Source organism: Brienomyrus brachyistius, chromosome 1, assembly GCF_023856365.1.
Source record: "Brienomyrus brachyistius isolate T26 chromosome 1, BBRACH_0.4, whole genome shotgun sequence".
Lineage (NCBI taxonomy): Eukaryota > Metazoa > Chordata > Actinopteri > Osteoglossiformes > Mormyridae > Brienomyrus > Brienomyrus brachyistius.
The window spans coordinates 46,200,769-46,217,317 of NC_064533.1; the positions used below are offsets into that span (position 1 = coordinate 46,200,769).

Genomic DNA, 16,549 nt, shown 5'->3' on the forward strand with positions numbered 1-16,549 from the left:
CACGTACACCCACTGCAGTAAGCACACATCCCACTGAATCTCATACTGCAAGCAGCTACATATACAATAACATTTATATACAAAATATATGAACATCTGTAATAATTCATCATACAGGACAAACATCTGTCCATCCATAAATCTTCTAACCACTTATCAGGGCCGCAGGGGGAGCCTGGGGTCTGTCCCACAAGGCCACAGTGGGGGCAATTTAGAAAGACCTATTAGCTTAACTACAAGTCTTTGGACTGCGCATGGAAAGCGGAGGACCCAGAGGAAACCCAGACGACACATGGAGAATGAACTCCACACACAGGCGGGAGGCAGGGTTCAAACCCCAGTGCCGACGGTTAAACTGCCCTGCACATGTATCTCTCACCGAATTAGTAAAGAAAGCCTGCCACCTTGTGGTGGCACCAGGCACACAGAAATGTAAATAAAAATCATGTCTAACAGCATTCAAAACGCATTACTGCAATCATGTTATTGGAGCACTTAAAAAAACATAATAAAGCATGCTGGTTTCAAGAGGAATTCTTTCACACGCTTCATAGTCACAATTGTGTTTTGTTATAGATTGCGTGAGCTAGATAAACGCGCCCTAGTTCTCAATGAACAGTAATGAAACCGGCATTGGGAATATTTATTCTTTCAGCAAAACGACCAGATAGGCTCTGCAGATTGCGAGGACCGCAACCAAAGAATGACAGGTAGTTAGGATATAAGTAATTCCCCACCTATAGGAGAGGGGGGAGGGGAGATCTTAATGGAAGAAAAAATGACTACAGGGGGCGGCATGGTGGAGCAGTGGTTAGCACTGTTGCCTCACACCTCTGGGACCCGGGTTCGAGTCTCCGCCTGGGTCACATGTGTGTGGAGTTTGCATGTTCTCCTCATGTCGTCGTGGGGTTTCCTCCGGGTACTCCGGTTTCCCCCCCACAGTCCAAAAACATGCTGAGGCTAATTGGAGTTACTAAATTGCCCGTAGGTGTGCATGCGTGAGTGAATGGTGTGTGAGTGTGCCCTGCGATGGGCTGGCCCCCCATCCTGGGTTGTTCCCTGCCTCGTGCCCAATGCTTCCGGGATAGGCTCCGGACCCCCCGCGACCCAGTAGGATAAGCGGTTTGGAAAAATGGATGGATAAATGAAAATGACTACAGGTATTTAATTTATTTATCAAAGGCTTTGATCTAAAGCAACGAACATTTTTTGAGAGAAAGCAGTAGAAAGCAGTAACGGATCAGGCCGCTGACTTTGGGATTTGAACCAGCAATCTCACACCACCCCCATTAATATCCTAGGCTGTATATTTTAAAGATTTTATCGCTGCTTTTGTCTGATCTTTACGAGCAAGGTCTGCTCCTCCGAGGTGTTACGATGAATCACTATATTTCAATATGATTTACAGCCAAGCAGGTCAGAATAATTTCCTTTTTTAAAAAAAAAATTATCAAAGCACTCAATATTATGTCATCCAGAAATTCTCATATGTTTATTATACATTTAGAGCAAAAGGTCTTGATTTTGTGTCTTTTCACATCTTAATAATCAGGACAGCATATTACTCACTAGGTCCTGCCTTGGTCTTGCTATTGGTTTAGCAACACAGAAATATTCCAGGAAACTTGGCAAAAAATATTGCACACATTTTCCCAAATACATAAAGAACACCAACTAAACACATTACATCTTGTTCACGAAGGAATTTTTAAACTCATGAATCTCCCAGATTTAATCCTGAAAAATACATTTGGAAATATACCTGTAGAATTCCCCTGCAGATATGAAGCACAAAGCTTGCGAATGATACTGTTAGGACAGACGGATTATGCCAGGGATGTTCAGCTGCGATTTCCCTCAAACTTACCTGCACTGGCCTGCCATCTTCTGTGCCAATCATGCGCCTCCACTCCAGCAGGGAGCGCTGTAAGTTGTCCAGCCCAGTTTCCCAAAGCCGGAGACAGCCGCCCATGTCCACTGTCACAACTCCAGAGTTTCCCATTGGAGCCAGGAGTATGTCCGTGTCAGACACCTTGGACAACCAGCTGGTGTAGGGAGAGAGTGTCATGGACCTGGGAAAAAAAAAGATTTGGGAAGCAAAAAAAAAACCTCAAAACAAATCGCACATTTTTTTTAAAGGATAGCCACTCTGCCAAAGACACCATCAAGTGACAGAAAATTGTCACTGTTTGACTATAACAGCTACTAAGAAAAACAGGTTCTTTTTATTGTACTCTACTGGCATACCATGTCAAGCTGTTTGATGATTTCTCTGGGCGGAAAAAAACATTTTTTAAAGAATAATAAAAGCAACACACACACACAACATAAAGCTATAGGATAGTTTGGGGGCCCTAGTTTCCACAAAAGCAGCAAAACCATTAGATCAGTAACTGAACTGGCCACAAAAATACAAAATATAGGCTTATATAGAGTGTATATGACATATGACACATGTTGCCACCCGAATACCTTGGAACTGGAATGTACTTGACCTTCTTGGAGTTGAGGTCTGTCACTTCCAAATAGGCTTCACTCATTGGGGGAGTGACGTCTGTGTGGACACGTAGCAAGACTCATGGTCATATCTGCAAATGTCTGCCGAGCTCAACTCAAAATCTGTACAGTCTTCCTGACAGTAGAGGGTCTAAGTGTCAGAGCTCCAAGATTCAACTGTTGGTCGGCTGTAGAATGTGCAGTGATAACACTAAAGCCCCAACGAAACGCTATACTGATTAATTCTAATTACTACACTGCATCTTGCAGCACTGTGGCTTAGTCAGGTAAAGCATCGACCGAGTAAACAGTTCCTGGGTTTAAATCCCAGTCATGTCTTTGATCAACCGTGAAAGTCTAGGCTAGTAACTGCCCAATTGTACATCTATTTGCAGATGTGCTAAATAAATTATGACTATTGTGCATGAACGGTAACACTTCTTAATGCATTCATAATGTATTCATAGAACATTCATAAGCAGCCTGCACGTACCTTAACATCCTAACATCCCTTAACAGTTTTAATATACATTAATGACAAACATTACATGATTATACAAGTGTAATGTTCATTATTATCATATGTCATTAATGTATATTAGAGCTGTTAGGATGTGAAGGTATACATACATGATGTTTATGAATGCATTATGAATGTTTAATGAATGCATTATGAAGGTGTACTTAACGTTTTATGAATGCAATATAAAAGTATTATGAAGGTACAGTCAATGTAAAGCCTGTACAGCCTGTACTATAGAAATTAGTCCCACGATGTACAGAAAGTCAAAAAATCAGACCATCTGGGCCTAGAGGCTGTACGAGACTAAGCGAGTGTGTAAAGCGAGGAGGATTCTGACCTTTGGGGTAGATGTCAGCCAGGGGCACGTCCCCAGGGGGCAGGGCTCGCACCACCTGATTGGCTGCCAGAAGGGTCACGCAATTCACCCTCTTGGCTGGTCCTGAACGACGACTCCCACTGAAGAACATGTCTGCCCCCGTCTCAGTGCTCAGGCGTGACTTCCTCTTAATGCTGTAGATTTCATTGGGTGACTGATAGGACAGTCAGGAACAGGAATATTAAATTAAATTAGCTTCCTCTCAGACCACTACTCGCTTCCCGTAGGACGGTATAACGAGGAGCAGAACGGAGATTTGTAGCCATCTGCTGAAGATTTGCTGCATCCTTGGTAGCAAACCATGAAGAGATCCGTTCATTTGAATGAATAGCTGCATTACATCTACTACCGCTTCACAAGGCAGTTCATGAAGTATGTCGGAGTTAGTTGTCAAGGCTTAATTTTCTAGTTTATTGGTGCAGGATATATATTACAGAACAGATACATTTACACAGAAACAATCTGGAGAGTGTTACCAATAAATCTCACAACAAAAAAAAAAGTGACTATAATTGTGTGATATCAGATCTCACCATGAGGTCAGGGAAGCCCACTATTAGTGTGGCGAAGGAGCCGGCGTCAGACAGCACTCGATTGGGAGAGGAGATTTTCTGTCCCAGAGCTGAACTCAGATTCTCAGAGGGCAGTTGGTCACTGGAAATTTCTTGGGGAACATCCCTTTCTACCCCTGAAGAATAAAAAATAAAAGCTGGGAATATACCTGGACAACAAAACAGCTCAGTTCAGTTCAGTTTTCTCAAAATTGGCCCAAGAAAGTGGTATTTTTATTACTTTATTACACATGTTTTGAGCAGGAATTTAAAGTCTTTTACCCTCAGCCTAACAGATAATTCGGTAAATACTCGTTACACCACAGCACTCCCTGGTGAAGTCCAAGATGGATTTGAGGTTCTCCGGTCTGTCTGGGATGGCCATGCGTCACCGTCACTTAGCAGTCATATCGGGGACACATCAGCCTTTCCCAGTGACCTTTTTGTTCATCTTCACAAGTGGTAACAAATCACCGTGCGGCAGGTGTCAACATGAGCTGCCGATAAGGTGGACTGGCATTTCTGAGAGGCTGTACTGGACACTTGGTTCTTCAAGAGAGTCGAAAAAAAAGTCCTGAAGGTCTTTCGCTTAAATATATACATATAAAATATATGTGGTTATGTGCAAAAAAAAAAATCAATCATTTCCGACGATGTACATAAAGTAAGATGAATTATGTCCCGTAAATGAGCTGCAGGGAAGCAGACCAACTCTGCATCAATCACGTCCTCATGCAGTGCAGCGCATGACACTGGCGTCACGGTAACGGGACAGTAACCCTGGGAGGATCACCCTTCGGTCATACGGGTTACATTTTTACACCTATAACCTAAAAAAAAATGTTTTGCACCTCAAATAATCACTGATAAACACAGAACGATATGGAGCATCATTCAATAACAGTGGTTAAGTACTGGTTCACCATTTTCACTAATACATTTAATTAAATACACGCTAAATACTGCAATAAACTTGTTTCCACCTTAATATAAAATGAGGAGTATTTTAGTTTTGGGACAGCACCGATTGCTGGTAATGTAGAAGAAACAACGCAACAGTGTTTCTACCTGCAAACACAGCTGTAGTTAAATGCCTAGACAAAGCTTAACCAATCGGGGAGTATAAGTTACCTGAGGTCATCCCAAAACCAGTGCTGACAGCATCCTCAGTGACAGCGTGCAGCTGACAAATCCCAGAATCCTCTGCTCCCATGTGCATAGGCTTGGTTAACAGGAACTTCCTGTTATATAAATACATTTAAAAAATGGAATTAATGTTATTAAACTACTGACAGTGGAAAAAGAACATGGTAGAAAATACCACTACAAGAAGAGTGTCATTATTCCTCCTTAACATAGTTTACTCTGCAGCTTATAAATTATGAATTTGTTCGTGCATGTATTAAACAACTGGAGAGCTTCATATCCAAACAAACTGAGGCAGTTTCCATGGCGTGCTACTCTTAGAAGACCAGAGCTTACAGATGCTGTTTTGACTAAAACTTATTTCTGCTGTCATATAGTGTTTCTATGGAAAAATAGTAAAGTTTAGAATGTCTAATTAGCTCATCCCGCAGAGTGTCAGTGGTGATTTCTTGGGTAACACTTATGGGGGTATGGCTACGAAATAATGAACTGCACTGATTGGGTTAAATCTTAACAGTCCATAAGGTGTCTATTAGTTAATTATGATGGTGAGGTGTGAGTGAATAGTGTGTGAGTGTGCCCTGCGATGGGCTGGCCCACCCATCCTGGGTTGTTCCCTGCCTCGTGCCCATTGCTTCCGGGATAGGCTCCGGACCCCCCCGAGACCCAGTAGGATAGGCGGTTTGGAAAATGGATGGATCGATGGATAGTGAGATTGATTTGACTTTATAAACAACTGTGTGCACTCTTGGAAACATACAGAGATGAAGGCAAAGTGCCGAAATGTTTGTGTTACACCTCTGGTGGAGGTATAACAGAAAGAAGAAAAGCCACTGGAGTCCAGATCCAATCCTCTATTTTTTCAATTTTATTGCATTGTCTAGAAACCAGTGGTATCATTCAGGGTTGGTGCCATTCCGGAATGCATTCAATTCCAGTGCAAATCAGGAAATAGAACTGGAGTTGGTACTGGAAAAAAAAACTACGAGGAATAGAATTGGAATTGAATTCTAATTTCAGTTTCATTTCCTGATTTGGCTTGGAATTGAGGAATGCGTTCCGGAATGGTCCCATCCCTGGTATCAATCATCTGGGAAGTTAGAGCGAGTTGCTTTAAGTCTCTGTCCTGTACATTACTTGAGATACAGTGAACCTACTTGTCAGTCTTGTTCTCGATGATCAGCCATCGGTCCTCGGCTACCAGAAAGACGGCCTTAAGCTTTACAGGCAGGGAGATCGTGTGGAGTCGGCCTTCCAGGACATCCAACACATCCAGCCGATTACTGTCCAAAATAGAGTAGTTTCCACACTATGCTGTACGCTCAGACACAAGGGTGTTGATGAGCAGGGTTAGCATGGAAAAAAGCTCACCTGTCTTCTCTGTAGAACAGGAGCCAGTTTTTATGGGCAAATTCTCGGCACATTTTAAATGGCTAGAAGAAAATAAACCAAGATGCTTCATATTAAACCACGACTTTGTGAAAACTATTTCTAGACTTTGCATTTTTCAGATTCATGAGCAAATCTGCCATAAACTGAAACAGAACTGGTGAGCGCAGTTTTCCATCTGTGATGAACTGAAAATTAAAAAACATCAGATTTTAGAGACCAAGGTAATACAGGATAAACATGATGCTTAAACCTGACTGTGAGAGGAACAGCATTAACGTGAAGATAATTAGTATTGTCTTGAAGCATGACTCAATATAGTGCTGGTCATCACCCGATTCTCCTTGCTCATCCACCAATTAGAAGATTTCTTGGATGGTTCTTCCTTCTCCTGAGATAGCAGCAGGCGACGTACAGCCCCTGTTACCAGGTCCAGGTACAAGACGGTGTTACTCTGTGAGACGGAAAAAGTCAAATGAGTTTGAAAGACATGTTTTCAGTTATCCGTTCATTCATTCATTCCCTAAAATGCTTATAAGGTCACATTAAGAACATATAAGTAAATACTACCTAAACTCACCAGCAGAGGGGGCCAAACCTTAACATGCTTATTAGGACATTTTTTGTTTATTTCAGGGATGATTGAGGCTCAGGTCATCAGAACACATTGTTAGTGTTTACTTGAGGGCTTCCTAGGGCCACAGCATGAGTAGCCCTTCAGCGCATCTGTGAGTGATGCGAGTTTGTCATAAATTATGACTATCTAGAAAAATACTGTATCGAAATAAAAACAAAAGCGTTATTATCCTCTACGACATTGCTCATCTCCAGCCTTGTGAACCCAGGATTGTCAGTCTGCGCAAATCCTAAACAGGCCTTAATTCATGACGTCGTCTGCTACATCTTCAAATTGCTCTAACATGTAAGGCAAGTGAACCGAACGAACCTCCTGGCCACTTTTGATCTAAATGATTTTTGTACGGATTCAGCGACATGCGATGTTCACCCTCTGCGATATTTATAGAAGGTCTGCGTCCCCATCAAATAAATTTATCGGTTCTGGCAATCTGTCAGGGACACCGACCACCGTGTTCAGTTTGGGCTTTGTTTTTTCTGCACTGGGACAGCCGTGACCCCTGGGTGAACTGCTCGTGATGTCTGGAATTCCACGCTTTGGACAGAAGTAATAAGTCAGGTTTTTTTTTCCAGAGATATTTTTAGAATGTTCCTTCTTATATAATACACAACAGCTGTTTTTCTGAGTATCTTTTCTTAATTTGTTCCTTGTGCGTACGTCTGTTCTAAAACCGTATTAGGCAAGAGAAGTTTTATGGGACAGATACATTGCAAAATACGGCCCTGTTGATGACTCTTCTAGCGTCCGAGTGTGCAGGGCTGGCAGTGGGAGGGACTGAAGGATAGAAGTTCATAGCGTAATGGGCCAGTCCTATGTAAGGCACAGGTTCTGGTCTCTGGGCCACAAGAGGCCCCACCACGCTATTCTAATGTCGACCACACGAGGCACTGTTTGCTCAGCACCTTCGTTATATCGTGCAAGTCGAGTTCTATTTAAACACATGGGTTAAAGCACTTGTCATATGCTTGGCTGAGATGCTCTTCCATCATCAGGTCGTTAACAGCCCTTAATAGCATCTAATGGCATGCTTTCTGACAGTCATAAAAAAATAAAAGCTTTGTGCGTGACAGTTACACACTAAGTTAGGTACAGTGAACTCACGGTGTCCACGTATTGTGGCTGTATATAATCACTGGTCAGTTGACAGCAAATAAAATTCACCATTTTTTTTTAAACCTCAGGTTAAATGTCAGGTAGGTTAACAGGCTCAAATAACGCTAAAGAAAATGTATTTAAAAATGTGTACAAATACTCATGCTCTTCTGTATTTTCCCACAGAAAAAAAATGCTAGCCCAATTGAGTGGAAAATAGCCGAGGTTAGTACTGCCGCTCACACGGCTCGTGAGAACGCCGTTTGATTTTAAATTAAAACAGTGACCCAGCCACTAATTATAAACTGCAAAGCCTGTGCTATTTTCATTTTTTAGGTCTCGGTGCTGAACGCGGATTTCTGGGGCTGTGCTCATTGCATCTCACAAGCTCCCAATGGAGAATGAATGAAATGTCCGTAACATTTACTATACGGGCGTTTAGATGATTGTTTTAATCAAGGTTGCTTGCTTTTTCATACCACATCATCAGCCCAGTAACTGTAGATATGTAAACATACGACGTGACTGCGTTCGAACCGAGAGCCGTGTCACACCTGCTCCTCGTGCAACACCATCTGGCCTTCCAGCGGGTTGCCTAGTGCAGCCACAGTGACGAAGGGTTGCCAGACGCCACTGAGAGTGCGGGGGAAGACATCATATAGGTCCATGTAGTGGATGGTGTCTCCGCTTGCCCTCATGGCATATAGGGACACTGGGTTGCACGTAGCCACGTATATAGAATCTGAAAGACATTTTTAAGAAGCTTTTCATGAAGGTCACCACCGACAAAAAAGGAGGTCAAGTTCCCTCAGCGCGGGGACTTACCTTTGTCAGTGGTGACGTCACAGATTATGTTGACGTCATTGATGGGGATCTGCCAATGGCTTTGCTCCTCGCTGAAGCTCAGTGCTCTGGATTCATGCCTCTCAAGGGGGTATGCCTGGACTCGCAGATACGCTGGGCCCTGAGACACGAGCATCCATTATCACTGAGTCAAGGTAACCCAACAAAACACACCTTCCTTCATCTTGGGGACTATGATTCATGCCCTTTGTGTGATGTCACATCCTGTCTGGAATCCCCATTTCATTTTCAAGGGGAAGCTTGAAATCCTTCTAAAAACGGGCACAAGGACTCACACCCAGTACGAAGCTACTCAGTTACCATGAAGAACACACCGTGAACAAATACTGTAGCTACTTGAGATAAAACATGCATCACCATTCATTAATGATGATCAAACACGAGATCAGTATTTCACTTGTGTTATTCATGACTCGTTCCTTCAGTACTTCATTAGTTCCTTCACAAAGGTTTATAGAATTAACAGATATAGTAACAAACATAGTAACTGCTTGAGATAAAAGATGCAGCACAATTTATTAATAATGAATGAACATGACATCAGTATGTAACTTAGTTTGTGGTTAATTAATACATAAGTAATAGCATGATACTATATTTTTTGTGCCCCATCAAATAATGTGGTACCAAGTATTCTGTACACAGTGAAACACAATGACCAGCTATTTATTACATTTCACAATAGAAGTATCTAAGACCAAAGCTAATCCCTGGCACATATTTAAGCCCTTTTCCTACCTTCACATCGATTGGGCTGGACTCTGTGGGACACAGCAGCTTGTGCCTGGCACTCCCAGACTGGTTAATGGTCCAGTATCCCGTCATCCGGCACTCGGGTAATGCTAACCTGAAAAAGTCCACAACATCAGGCCCATTTCATGGTGCATATCCTCTTATCTTTTCTTCCTTCTTCATAAGCAACATGCAGACAGTACAACAAATGTTTGCAACAACAAACTTATGCATAAACAGGTGTTGGCTAGTTCAAAAATTATAATAAAAATATACACACATATATGTGTGTGCATACACATGCACATATAAGATATTGTGTGTATTATGTATATATATTATATACACACGTATGTATTTGTATATACACACACACACACACATGCATATATACATACACATATGCATAATTTCACTTTTATTTACTGATCTATCTAAAACAGACCAATGATACTGATAATGATTAAATAATGTATCTATTACAAGTTCATTAGAAAAGAAATGCTGTGTAAGATGTTTTCAGTCAGTATTATACAATAATGATCTGTTCCAATGAAAAAAAAAGTCAGATAATCCTTCCAAAGCCACTAGACCCCCCCGCAGAGTAAGATGTAAGCCTTTCCTGATCTCTGCTCAGAACAAACATCCCACGTTGAGCTTGGGATTGATTCTAGTCATTGTGACTAAATTGCTGTTTACTGGTTTTTTTTTTCTCGTCATTTTCTTCCGAAGGAGCAAATTTTTCTTTTCTGGGGAATGAAAACTGAGTGCAAAAACAGAAATACCACAACTGCTTCTGGCTTTACTCTACACTGCATATAACTAACAAATAAAAGTCGACAGGAAAATCTGGCAAAAAATATATAGTTTTTCCAATTTGTCCTGTCGACGTCTCGAGGAGTGCGTGGAATGTTCTTCATATACCTCAGAAAAACTGTGAAGCCTTCCGAGGATCTGGGTAATGATAGATCCCCAGAGGAAATTCATGGATGTGTGATTACGTTATTGTCATGTGACTGTACTGAGGGTGATTCCACGTCCAGGTGCGCTTTCATTTCTGCTCATTAGTCTGATTTTGCCGGGGTGATCATCCTTAACCCCTGGCTCCCTGTCCAGGGGCGCAGAGGGGGAATGGAAACCCTGACAGTTTCAGGGGGCCCAGAAGGCATCAGGGGCCCCTGAATACGTAAAACTGGGTGCAGGGGCCAAAGGCGATTTACTGTCAGGCGGCCCAGCTATGCCCCCCACCCCCCCGTTCCTGTCTAGAAAACATAAGATTAAAATTAAACAAATTTGCGTTCCAAATCCAAAACACATCACACCAAAATCATGAACATAAACTTATTTTTTTTTAAAAACTTCATAAAAAAAAGAAAATACTTGTTTCTTTTCTGTTTAGTTCTTTTTAATGAAGAAAATATCACTTTTAGTGATGTCGTGTATCAATAGACAATCGAATCACAGAGAAAATACAGGAGACTGAAGAAACAAATATTTTCCTTTATTCAAAGAAAACTATACAGTGAAATGAACGCAAACCCTTCAATAAGGACTTGCTTAACTTCCTTGTTACGCAAAATAAAATAATTATTCTGAAAATCGTGCGTAAAAGTGTGTAACAGAAAGCTGTCTAAATGGTTTACCTGTATCTTCACACAACTGCTGTTTAAAATGTCAATTTTAAGTAAGGGTTATAGACAATGGTGTACAATTCTTGGAATAAAGTTGTGTTTTGTCCACAACATCCCGGACTTCATCCAGAACGTTATTGCAATGCAGGTAAAGGTTAGCTTATCGCAAATGTGTCCACGTTACTGCCTGAATGAAAAGACTGGACATCTCACATCTGGATACTTAGCACATGGCTGCAAACTGACAGCAGGGAATGTGTATGTTGATACTGTACTGAATACTGCTGGGCAGCTCTGGATTGTTTACATCGATCCACTCAAAACTGTTATCTACAATCTAGGTAACAGTGATTTATACACACAGTGGGACAACCTACAAAGTACCGTATCCCAAGGGGCTGCCTAACAGTATTTATACTATCCATTTATAGCACAGTATATCACTGTAGGACTAAATGCACCGATCCAATATGTCATATTACCTTTCATACTATAATCCACGATAAAACAAGTTGTGCAGGTTTCACTGACATATAATCAGTAGAAACAATGCAAGTTTATGTATCAGCAGCAGATCTTGCTAATGGTACTTAATGCCTTAAGAAGTACAGTTTTATTGTAATATTTCTCCTATTGCTGACCAACAAATTAGCTGGAAATGCAACAACCACTGTGAGCAAGACTCCAATAATGAGGTCACAGCTGTCCTGATTGGACCGTGCTCCAGGACACACTGAAAACATTTCTGGCAAAATGATGCATTTTCAAGTACTCTCTCTACATCATCCAAATGCCCTGCCTTTAAGAAATCCCTTTAAACAGTCTTGGGAGTGCTGAATATCTGACTCCCAAAACCCTCTCTCTCGCCCATCAGCCCATGGCAGTAAAGCATTTCCCTTACTCCTTAGCCAGGTTCACACTGGTCGGCTTGGCCCCGACTGGAATGCCGTGCTTGTGTAAGGCCGTGATCAGGATCTCCCGCGTCTCCTTGTTGTAGGAGTCGAAGTCGAAGACGTTGCGTACCACGTTGGCCAGTCCTTCATCTGGAAATTTCTTTTGCGGGAGAGAGGAATGACAACACACACTTTTGGTTAAACTGACAGGTGAAAAGGCATCGGTGGCCTTACCAGTGAACATATGCACGTTTAATCAAGCATCACACACGTCTCCAACAGTCCATAAAAGTCGGCATGATCTCGTTCCCTGACGTGGGTCCTGTGCCCTGAGCTAATCGCTCCTTTCTTAAGCAAACAAAAGGCCTGGAAAACAGGCTGCAAGACCCAATCCCCAAAGAAACAGCTGGTTTCTTCATTCATTCCAGTCTCCGCTGGGATAACAGAGGCAGGTACTGCTTGGATGTGGGAAGGGGTGACGGAAATGCAGGTGGCATCTCCAGTAATGATTAATGTCCCCGGCCACAACATGGACCAGTTGCCATGGTGATGAACATCCAGTGAAGAGGACTTTTGTAGTTCGTAGAAGATTCACAATCCTGGTATTTCACACACACGACTAAACCAATATTGATCTTTTCTAATCCTGGCCTAAAAACACTCAGACAATAAATAACAGCGACACAATTTCTATATCAATGAGGCACAACCTTTCCTGGTTATTAAAAGGGATACACACACATACACACACAGACCTGTATACCTTTGTGGGGACTGTCTATTAATTTCTATGGACAAAACCCTAATCCCAACAATGACGACCGTAATCCCCACCCAGCCATAACCTTACCAAAAGTAACCAAACTAAATACAAGGCTTCTGGCATTTTAAATTTTTTTTTATAAAATCGAATGTCCCCTTGTGGGTATCAAAAAACATTTTATGACATTGTTGTCACACTGTTCCCCACAATGTAATGCATACCTGGACCACACACACACTTTTTTGTCATCTGGTCAATAAGAATTTTATTTAAGATGTGAACAACAACAACTTAAATGTCCTGATATAAACAGATATTATGCAGAGCCTGTATTTATCTGACTAATAAATCAGATGCCATTCTGTCAGTCAAACTACAAAGAGCAGAGCAGACCTCCTTATTTCCCAGCAAAGCTCTACATTGGATCCAGTCAGCTTCCAATCACCACGGAGGCTAAAACTAATAAGCTCCCATGTTTCGTCACTATCGCGCTGGAGAGCAGAAGAGTTTGGTGTGAGACCTCTTCTTCAAGCTCAGTGGATATCGATCACGGACTATGCAAGAGACCAACTGTGTTCACAAGATTCTCCAGACCCATCGATAAGGAAGCTGGCATTTAACGACCTGCTTATAAATAACCTTTCACACAGAGTAGAAAAGAGTGATCTGCTACCCCCCCCCCCCCACGTTGTGTGTGTCATGGGGACAGTGAGAGGGCTGACTATGGCATGCTTTGTTTACATGAATCACACTGTCCAGCACTGCCTGAGCTTGTCTGCTTATAAGGACTTGGGTCGGGAGAGAATTTCTTGATGATTTGTTACCTTCAAAAATGTAGCTAGACATTAAAATTATACCAGAGTTAAAAAAATTAAATAATAATCAGGGATGCACATAACCAGAGATGGGAAGTTCAGATCCAGAAAGTACAAATCCAGACCAAGACTTTGTCTCAACCAACCAGTTGAGTACTCTGTGGCTGTGACTCATTATACTCAACTGGTTGGTTGAGACAAAATCTTGGCCTGGATTTGTACTCTCTGGACCTGAACTTTCCACTTCCCCACATAACCGGTATGCACGTACACATTCACCTTTAAAGCGATACTTGCAGCAATCGATTGTTGTAAAAGCACAAATGTGTATGCATTTTATGTCCATTTGTGCTGCTATGACAAGAAATTACCCTGCATATTAACCTTTATATGCGAATTCATACTTCATTTGTGGTATAAAGGTTAAAATGCACGATAATTACTTGTCATAACAGTGCAAATGCACATACGCATTTGCGCTGTTACAACAATCGATTGCCACACATATCACTTTTAAAGGTGCATGCGTACTTATGTACCAGTAATTTGCATCGCTGATAATAATAATAAATAAACACTGAACTGTCAACAGCCTGGTTTATGCGTCTGTAATCCTACCTGCAGATGTTTAACGATGTTGACCACCTCCCTGGTAGAGTAAGGGTACGTGATGGTCCCCTGGTCTGCCATCGCCCTCAGCTCTCCAAAGGTGGCCACCAGCTTCTGCAGGACAGCGTCTGGGACGTTGGGCCCGTATTGTTTCAGCATAGCTAGCTCTGCATGGGGCTTGGGGTTGTCCACAGCATGGCAGCTGAAGATGTCTCCTAGAAAACAAGCCGAATTACATGTGAGCTTCACACTCCAGCGACCAGGAAAGAGCAAAAATATTCATCTTCCATCGTGGCAGCTGAATGGCATCCCAAGACGCCAGCCCTAGGCCTGTACCATCAGGGGCAGCCTTGGACATGCTGCCAGTGGTTTTCCAAGCACATTACCTAGTGCACCAAAGAAGTCATTTCCCAGGAATGGAAAGCCAGGTCTGTTGGCCAACACCATCATCCTGAAATCAGGATGCATCACAATGATGTTGGGCCTCTCCTCTGCGTCTCTGGGATCTGAAAAAAAAAGGAGCATCCAATATAACTATTTAAAAGATGTTTTCCACTGATTCTGCAAAGTTTTCCTTGCTCGGCAGTATAACGAAAGAATATGACGGCAGCGCTGTAGTCGCCTTACTCGAAACGATTCGCCTGCCGTCGGCGAGAATCATCTCTCCGTTCTCCACCAGAGTCTTCAGGATGCAGGTGACATGGGTGGGCGCTTTGTCCGCCTCGTCGATGACCAGGATGTGGCCCATCTTTACGGCTCTCACCTAGGTGGAAAGGGACACGATAACAGAGAACTTACGGTTGGGTGTAGCGATTGTCAGAAATGACGTAATTAAAGGACCCGTACGTTGGCTTCTGTTAATGCCAAATGAAAATCTATTTAAAAATGCTAGCTGAAAGTGACAGAAATGCAACTTAAAACAGATACTTCCCTTGCTTAGTCATTCTACATTAACCAGGCCACAGACTTTATGGTAATGATAAGCAGTATCGCTAATTTATAGCGCAAATATCATAAGCAGCAGGATGAATCTTTAGTCGTGATGCTGTTGCAGTATCAGAGGTATCAGGAGCTTCTAAATCAGAAGGGACTTCCGACCAGCATCAAAGCCAACACTATTAATACCCAAAGAGCTTCAGCTGGGTGCTAATTGAAGTGACACACGGAGGCCTTGGGAGAAGCTTTTATCTCACCTCACCGTCTTTGTGGCGCTAAGATCATTAAAATGCATTTAGAAAGGACACCCACATTGCCAGTCTCTAAACATCAGTAATAAATGTCACTATCAGTGAATAGAGCGTATTTAGGCTCTGCCACCAGTCAGACACAGGCATATAAAAGGCCAGAGATGGGTTATTTATAATTTCATTGTTTCATTTTAATGGAACCATTAGCTAGTTTAAGTTGACTGGCAATGTTTTCTTTGCCGAATCAATGTAGTACATATGGGAAAACAGGAAGAATATGTAATCAAGCCATTTCATTTTCTGACAGGAGAGAAACTGCGCCTTATTAAAAGGACTAAAGCAGCAACTTAAGTACCATGTGTAACTACTGCCACAGGCAAAGAAGGACACCTACCAGGGGTGAATCTTCATAAATGATAATTCCGTCTCGCACGGAGGGCTGCAGTGTGAGCGTCTGAACTGTAGTGTCTCTGGTGGACAAGAAACGGACTGGTGAAACTCACGCATGCGACTTCATCACCAAGGTATTAATTACTACATTAAATAGGATTCCTTCCAAATCTGTCTGGAACTTTAAACCTTCGACCCAGTATTGACAGCGCCCCATGAGATGAATCTATTAAACCCAACCCAGATTCATTTTAACGGACACGGCCATCTCTCAGTAGAGCTGATAACTAGGAGAATCCCTGAAGTGGCAGCGTTAGCCCTGATATTAAGGCATTTTTTTTAACATATCTATCCAGGACAAAGCAACATATGGTCTCAACTTTCAAAAAACTTTCAGGAGTGGAAAAGGACCTTCATGAGATGACAAGGGCTGTAGTATCATAGCTGGACCTGGG

At 42.2% G+C, this 16,549-nt stretch overlaps 1 protein-coding gene across 2 annotated transcripts in view; it reads right to left on the reverse strand.

The window, feature by feature from the left end:
* vwa8 (von Willebrand factor A domain containing 8) overlaps nucleotides 1-16,549 on the reverse strand; it is a 74,134-nt gene that overhangs the window by 25,359 nt on the left and 32,226 nt on the right. For both annotated transcript variants that reach the window (XM_049009544.1, XM_049009537.1), the window contains 16 exons: nucleotides 16,099-16,174; nucleotides 15,145-15,280; nucleotides 14,904-15,023; nucleotides 14,527-14,732; nucleotides 12,339-12,490; nucleotides 9,813-9,921; nucleotides 9,036-9,174; nucleotides 8,765-8,952; nucleotides 6,816-6,935; nucleotides 6,464-6,525; nucleotides 6,250-6,375; nucleotides 5,078-5,187; nucleotides 3,929-4,083; nucleotides 3,357-3,549; nucleotides 2,473-2,554; nucleotides 1,868-2,072 (listed from right to left, as the gene is read on the reverse strand). In XM_049009544.1, coding sequence (XP_048865501.1) covers nucleotides 1,868-2,072; nucleotides 2,473-2,554; nucleotides 3,357-3,549; nucleotides 3,929-4,083; nucleotides 5,078-5,187; nucleotides 6,250-6,375; nucleotides 6,464-6,525; nucleotides 6,816-6,935; nucleotides 8,765-8,952; nucleotides 9,036-9,174; nucleotides 9,813-9,921; nucleotides 12,339-12,490; nucleotides 14,527-14,732; nucleotides 14,904-15,023; nucleotides 15,145-15,280; nucleotides 16,099-16,174 — 2,179 coding nt within the window. The remainder of the gene's footprint in view (nucleotides 1-1,867; nucleotides 2,073-2,472; nucleotides 2,555-3,356; nucleotides 3,550-3,928; nucleotides 4,084-5,077; nucleotides 5,188-6,249; nucleotides 6,376-6,463; nucleotides 6,526-6,815; nucleotides 6,936-8,764; nucleotides 8,953-9,035; nucleotides 9,175-9,812; nucleotides 9,922-12,338; nucleotides 12,491-14,526; nucleotides 14,733-14,903; nucleotides 15,024-15,144; nucleotides 15,281-16,098; nucleotides 16,175-16,549) is intronic.